This window comes from Sander vitreus, chromosome 17 (assembly GCF_031162955.1).
Source record: "Sander vitreus isolate 19-12246 chromosome 17, sanVit1, whole genome shotgun sequence".
NCBI lineage: Eukaryota > Metazoa > Chordata > Actinopteri > Perciformes > Percidae > Sander > Sander vitreus.
This window is the reverse complement of record NC_135871.1, coordinates 10,509,372-10,516,869: the sequence shown is the minus strand read 5'-3', so window position 1 is coordinate 10,516,869 and position 7,498 is coordinate 10,509,372. Positions and strand designations below refer to the sequence as shown.

At 39.7% G+C, this 7,498-nt stretch overlaps 1 protein-coding gene across 1 annotated transcript in view; it reads left to right on the top strand.

The window, feature by feature from the left end:
• Window positions 1–632: 632 nt before the first annotated feature.
• klhdc3 (kelch domain containing 3) overlaps window positions 633–7,498 on the top strand; it is a 30,089-nt gene continuing 23,223 nt past the window's right edge. Inside the window, exons 1-7 of the mRNA XM_078272977.1 lie at window positions 633–718; window positions 2,450–2,691; window positions 4,302–4,478; window positions 4,748–4,863; window positions 4,948–5,019; window positions 6,381–6,594; window positions 7,292–7,378. Coding sequence (XP_078129103.1) covers window positions 2,538–2,691; window positions 4,302–4,478; window positions 4,748–4,863; window positions 4,948–5,019; window positions 6,381–6,594; window positions 7,292–7,378 — 820 coding nt within the window. The 5' untranslated portion in view covers window positions 633–718; window positions 2,450–2,537. The remainder of the gene's footprint in view (window positions 719–2,449; window positions 2,692–4,301; window positions 4,479–4,747; window positions 4,864–4,947; window positions 5,020–6,380; window positions 6,595–7,291; window positions 7,379–7,498) is intronic.

The following is a 7,498-nucleotide window of genomic DNA, read 5'->3' as shown; positions in this document are numbered from 1 at the left end:
TTTTATTATATACATGTGCTTTTCCTACTGATATGTCAAAATGTTGTCTGTGAAATGACCTATTACAAACTTGTTAGGGAATTTGGATCACAAGTACAATATTAATTAAAAATGGGTCCTGCTTTAGCAAATTTCTAGCTCCATGCTCACATGGTAGGCATACTTCAGAGGCACACACTAACTGGCACATGGCAAACCTTGGGCCAGTTAGTTCTGTTTCATCACAGGCTGGTGTCTGAATGTCTGGGCTTAATGTGTACTTATTTAATGGAAACTCAGAACCAACGGAGTATGCAGAGTGTGGGCGGTGGGTCAATAGCCAACAAAACCCAAAGCCCCCTAACAGGTTCATCCGGCCATGCAGTTTGAAAAGACGTAGGTTAACATTCCTTTGGGCAACGTTTTTCTTGTCAGGTTAGAATAAGTTCTTATTCGAGGAAGATTTTTTTTATTATACACAAATGGTGTGAAGGCAATGCAATTTATTTATATAGCACAATTATGACACAGATGCAATTCAAAGTGCTTTAGATAAGCATAACTATACAAAACTAATAAAACAGAAAATACGACAGGTCAGTAAAAGCAACCGACAGAGGGTGCTAGTGGACGCTTTTCCTCCCAACACGTGACGAAGGAGTCGGTAGGGACTCCCAGTGTGGATAGCAGCACTGCTTGTCTGAACACCAGTTAACCACAACCGACTTAGCCACTGAAGGTAACGTTTCCTTAATTAGTTTCCTCTGTTGATATTGTTGTCTGTTCGCTAACGTTGCCAAGGTTAGAAACGCTGTTGTTTTTACTCTTGCCGGCCGGTTTTATTTCAGTTCACGTTAGCTAGCTAACAGCTAAATTAGGCAGCTAACGTTACTACATTTTAGCTTTAACGTTAGCATAGCTAGCAACAGCTTCTCTTGGACAGTTGGTTATCACGGAGCTGGATACAGGAACACTATTCGTAACACAGGTATTGTTAAAGATGATTGTTGTGAGACAAGCGACCCTGGTGGTCAGTTACTGTCGCTCACAGGTGTGTGCTATTCCTGTCTTTAACGTTACAGTTAACGTCGGTTAGCTAGTGTATGAGGCGTTGACTGGACTGTAGTAGCTAATGTTAACGTTAACAGTGTTAAAGCTCAATGTCACCGGGTCTAGATTAGCTTTATCAATCAACTATCTGTGCGTATACAATATACATGGCCAACTGAGACCTATGCAGTAGTATACATCGATGTTCCTAGTCCCATTTTCTACAAAGCCACTGTGGTCAAGTTGTCAGTGCCATGGCTAACGTTAGCTAGTCATCTGATATCAACAACATCCTGTTCAGTAGGTTACGAGGGTGTAGAACTGCTTTCCAACACTCACAAACATGCCCCTCTTCTCAAAATCTAGCTACGTGACAACTCGGAATGAGAACTGCGAGAACTGCTGTTTAATGTGACTTATGCAGGAAAAACTACCGGTGACCGGTTTATTGCAGCAAAGATGAGGCAATGTTGCCTTCACGTTGGAACTGTGTGGGGTCTTGAGTTTACATGGCCGCTTTTAAAGCATGCTTGGAAAAACTATTGCAACGTGTGAGACAAAACCGTTACTCTAATACAACTTACATTGCCTGTGGCCTAGGTCTGGCATGTGTTGCTCCTCATGTTATATTGAATGGTCTTCTGGGGGTTTATTTATAAAAGCAAACAAAGGTTGGAGGTCAGTGAGTAAGTGAGTCACTGAGACAGAATAAGCAGGGGGACATATGGTTTAGCAAGAGACAGATTCATTTGCAAGACCTATGCTTAGTGCATAAATATTAACTTGTTAATTTAGATGCTGTTAATAAGTTTTGTTATATAGAGTTGGATACTTTCTCTGAAAGTATTGTTGAATTACAAGCTTCCATTGAATTGCAGACCTTTTTTACCGAGTCTTGTTTTTGATGTCCTTAACTTCATCAAATATTTTTAAATTTGCATGCCTTTCAATCATTCAAACCCAACTGCCCAGATGACAGTTTAATTGATGCTCTCTTTTATACAGAATAGAAACACTATTATTTTATAACCTTTTAATTGGAACATGCTAATGAATTATTAGCTAATGATTACTGAAACCATTTGTTTGAAATGATATTGATATGGTATAGCCCAAAAGGGGTGCATATTTATATATTTATATATCTGTTTTTTAAACTTTTGTTGTGCAATGGGAGGTTACAGGGATGAGACTGAACAGAAAGAAAGAGGAGTGGTACGTGTAGGTCTAATCACTTCTTAAAATACCCTCCCAGCAGATAATACAGGGGCTTGTGAACCTGTCAGCAACAGCAGAGCTGAGCAACTCTCGACCCAAGAGGACATGCAGTCCCCCTTCTTTTTGTTCTCCTGGATTGCCCCTCCTAGTTTTCCCCACTGTTCTCCTAAGCAGAGTGCTGCTACTCTTGTTGTGGTCACAGGTTTCAATGGTGTTGGCTTGATGGAATCCAAGCGGGTGGCAGAGTGATGGTCTAAGGACTCGCAGTCACGGAGGTGCTTGCGCGTGGAATGTTGCGCTGGTCAGTGCACCTAGAAGGAGGGCCGCGGAGAGTCAACCATGCTGCTGTGGCGGTGGGGCACAAGGTGTACTCCTTTGGAGGCTACTGCTCCGGGGAGGACTACGAGACACTCCGTCAGATTGATGTGCATGTCTTCAATACAGGTCGGTGGTGAACATACATGTGTATATATTGAGGGTTCCCATTGGTTGTGGATTTTCTTAGAAAATCTAAGAATTTAGGGAATTCTATATAATCTCTTGTTTTCAGCTGTTTGTTTTTTTTATTTGGACAGTGTGTGCAACTATTGTGGGATCTCGGATGTTCATCCCGTTGCAGTTTTTTGACCTGAAAAACATCAGTAAATCAAAAAAGAATACATTTGGCAGGTCTCAAGAGCACTCTGACTTGTTAATGAAAAATAATTTTACTTCAGGACTACACTGGAAACCCCAGTATATGTTGTTTTTGTAATCTAATGTTTTATTTGTAATGAAGCAGGAACATATTTGTAGTAAGAATAAGAGTGTTTCAAGAGTTTGTTGAACCTTCACCACTTTAACGGTAACTCATTACAGCTGGCAATTAAAACCCAAGCTTTCCATTGTGGTTTGTGAAATGTTCTCTGTTTGTTGTTTTTCCGTTGATTTCTCACAAACACAGGTGTTTTCTTTAAACGTGCTGCTCTAAACTTTTATAAAACTGCTCCCTTTTCTTCCTCGTAACCCATTTTATATATTTCTTTCACTGTGTGGTCAACCACCTGCTTTAGGGTTTAACACCTTAAAGCAGCTTGAGCCTACCAGCCGTTGCTGTGATCTGTGGCACCAAACCTTGATAAAGATGCCTTTGGCTTAGAGCTGGGCGATATATCGATATCGTGATATGAAACTAGATATCGTCTTAGATTTTGGATATCGTAATGTCGCAATATGACATAAGTGGTGTCTTTTCCTGGTTTTAAAGGCTGCATTACAGTAAAGTGATGTCATTTTCTGAACTTACCAGACTGTTCTAGCTGTTCTGTTATTTGCCTTTACCCACTTAGTCATTATATCCACATTACTGATGATTATTTATCAAAAATCTCATTGTGTAAATATTTTGTGAAAGCACCAATAGCCAACACTACAATATCGTTGCGGTATCGATATCGAGGTATTTGGTCAAAAATATCGTGATATTTGATTTTCTCCATATCGCCCAGCCCTACTTTGGCTGATTGAAATGGAAATGGGACCACCTTAGCTATTGTTTCAGTATTTTATCTTGTCACTTGCTTTGTGCTCCTTCTCTTTGATGTATTTTTTACAGCAGACCCCGCTGTCTTCTGAAGTTTTTTGATTTCTTTCCTTTTTCTTTACTGGTCTATTTTTTTCAGACATTTAATTTTTTTACCTTCTGTTTTGAGCCTCTCAAAATAGGTAAAAGGTAAAATAAGCACACTTTGTTTAACACTTTGTTACATCTAATAATATAATTAATATACAGAAAGTTAAAAGAAACAGGTATTTCAAGAAGCTTTAAGAGCTTGGTGAAATGTCACTGCTGACCTTTTTATTTAAGTTTCAAGTTTAAATCTGTATCTCCTAATTGTTCCACTATTGTTGCTTGTGATGTTTTATTTCTTTTTAAGAACTTGGCTATCTGAAAATTAGGTTACCAGTGTACTGCAGTAATGTGTTATTGTAATAAATCTACTTTGGCATTGCACTTGCAGTTACTTTTCCAACTGTGTATTGAATGAATATACCTTTCTTGTTTTGTACTACAGTGTCTTTGCGCTGGATGAAGTTGCCTCCACTGAGGACCGGAGGACATGAACGTGCCCGTGAAGTGCCATATATGCGTTATGGCCACACAGCTGTGCTACTGGATGATATTATCTACCTCTGGGGTGGGCGTAACGACACAGAGGGGGCCTGCAATGTGCTTTATGCCTTTGATGTCAGTAAGTAGACCTGCATCTAACTCGCACTGTTAAGGGATTGATTGAGGCTGTATTGCCTTTGAGATGCACCTGTTAGATGTTAAGGTCGTGATAGCAAAAGCGAGAGAAACCAGTTTTTACATCAAGGAACTGTAACTTGCTTGTTGCCTGCTTATATGTGTGATGGTTTTCCATTACACATGACTAAAGTGTTATGTCCGTATTGTAAAATAAGAGGTGAGTTCCCTCGCAAGAGTGCTTTGAGTTAATAAACCGTTTCTACCTCATAGACACCCACAGATGGTTCACACCCAAGATTTCGGGTACTGTTCCAGGGGCAAGGGATGGCCACTCGTCCTGTGTCCTGGGGAAGGCAATGTATATATTTGGAGGATATGAGCAGCTGGTGAGTCTTCATCACTTTTTGCTGTGGGACTTGCTCTCTCAACATTAAAACATGATCAAATCCGTCTCCTCTGCTGTTTTGTAGGCGGACTGCTTCTCCAATGACATCCACAAGCTGGACACCACGACCATGGTTTGGTCATTAATTAATGCCAGGGTGAGTTATTAATTATTCAAAGTTTATAATTTATTAGTTCCTGCACAGATATTGTTGTGCATTGAATGTTTAAGTCCAAAAAGCTATGGACACAAAGCACTCACTCAAAAAAACCCACAAATAGACAGAATGGACCGGCAACATGCTCAGTAACATTAAAAACACTGTTGGAAATCAACAAACCATTGGTTATTTCCTGGGTTGGCAGTACTGCTACACAAGCTCTCAGTGGTCAGATTGACTGGATACAAGGGCACTTAAATGTAATGCAGCTCCCTGGTAGGTGGCCAAGTCCGAAAAGCCTCACAGAGGATTTTATACACTCCCCTTTTGGTGAACTAGGGACGGGTGGAGAAAGGACTCTACCAGTCCCTCGTTTTAGTTCCTAACTGATAACATTTTGTTATCAAAGACATTACAGTTTGGTGCTTAAAGATTTAGTTGGGCATGTGATGTGATGTGACTGAATAATACATTTTTCTGCATGTTCTCAGCCTTGCGTTCCTTTTGGAAAACAAGACTACCTACTGGGCTTTTCTGTAAAGTTTACATTTTTTTCTGTTATTTCACTCTTTTATATAATTTCACCAAGTCTGGTCTTATCTTTCCTTGATCCAACACAGTCTTTTGAATAATTACAATTAGTTTACTAAGCTGGTCTTTTTCAATTTTAGTATTATGTGTATAATCTATTTTGCAGTATTGTATTATTCTCCCGCTACTCTATTTATAAAACAAGTTCAAGAGCCTGCTGGCCTGCATAGCATTTGTGGAAAACAATAGCATCACTTTCTGGAAGGGAAGGCATGTGAAAGGCTTTACCATGGCTATAGGCCATCTAAATACATAGGGAGTAGATGCCTTTGTTAGGCAGTTTCATTCAGTGGAAACGGATCACATATCACTATTGTATATTTGTTTTTTATTCATAGTGCTCTAGTACCCACAGACCGTATCAGGTGCATTATTATTCTAAAATTGGTCCCCCACAAAATGTTGTACAATCTCCCAATTACTGTACATTATTTCTGAAAGGCTGGTGGTTCCTAAACAGTGGTTTTGTTTTATTGTGGCTTTGTAGTTGGTGATTTGGTCCACTAGAGGGCGGTGTTTACCTAAAGTTGCTGGCCAAGAAGCCTCATCTTTGCCAGTGTGGAAATAAAGCTTGATAGCCAGGGACTTGATGAGTTTTGAACTAAAACTAGTTTATGAGGTGTAGGTCAGATGGTGTAAGTATGTAGGTCACATCCAGCGTCCTTGCTATCTGTCCTAAATAGACTGCTTTATGTTCTGTCTCTCCACTGAAACGTTTATGGCGCGTAAAAGTATAACGACATCATCTACTGATCTTCTCTTCACAGGGCACTCCGGCACGCTGGAGGGACTTCCACTCAGCCACCATCATCGGGACAAAGATGTTTGTGTTTGGAGGGCGAGCCGACCGCTTTGGTCCCTTCCACTCCAACAACGAGATCTACTGCAACAAGATCAAAGTGTTCGACGCAGAGACCAACTGCTGGCTGAGCACCCCTTCGACACAGCCATTGCCAGAGGGACGCAGGAGTCACTCAGCCTGTAAGACACACACACACACACACACACACACACACACACACACACACACACACTCGCACACAAAATCAATATGATGAACAAATTCATTTAAAATCACTTTTAAATGCTTACATCGTATTATAGTAGACTAGTGTCCTAAATTCATTTTATTCTGTCTTCTCAATAAGGATTTAACCCATAATGCATTTAGAGATAAGAATTGTGAGCCACAACAGCTCAATATGAGGATTTTCTCACAACACACATTTCTGAATAAACTGGTTGTCAGGAAATTTCTCATCCTTTTTAGCGAGGTTAATGATCTGACACGTATCATTAAACATATGGTTCTCTTAGTTTGAATTATCTGAAATAATGTTTTTAAGAGGACGAACTTGAACTTGTGGCATCATTTCATATTTTCTCACTGTGATGATTCATTTGTACACAAATTGCAGTCATTTTCCAGTGTGACTTTTCTCTTTCATACTCAAGCATGATTAGTTTTTTTTTTTTTTAATCGTTTGTGTAGTGAGAGTATAAACTGTATTCATAGTTCATTTTCATTTATTTAGTACAAGATTGCATTTGCCCACATTGATTAAACGAATCCAGATAATTTAACTGATTCACATGGTTCCATTTACTCTGCTGCAAATGTCATTGACCTGCATGATAGACCGTAAAATAACTTGTTTGTCTTCCTTTGTGTGTTTAGTTTCCTACAATGGGGAGCTGTATATATTTGGCGGATACAATGCACGTATGGACCGGCACTTCAATGACCTCTGGAAATTCAATCCAGGTGATCACCATTTATTGATGTCAGATTGGGAAAACAAGTTAATTGTCATTCCTGGTAGTGTTCAGTCCTTCCAGAAAAATGCAGAGTTTTTTTGTGATTGTTGTGGGCAAAAATTCTTGA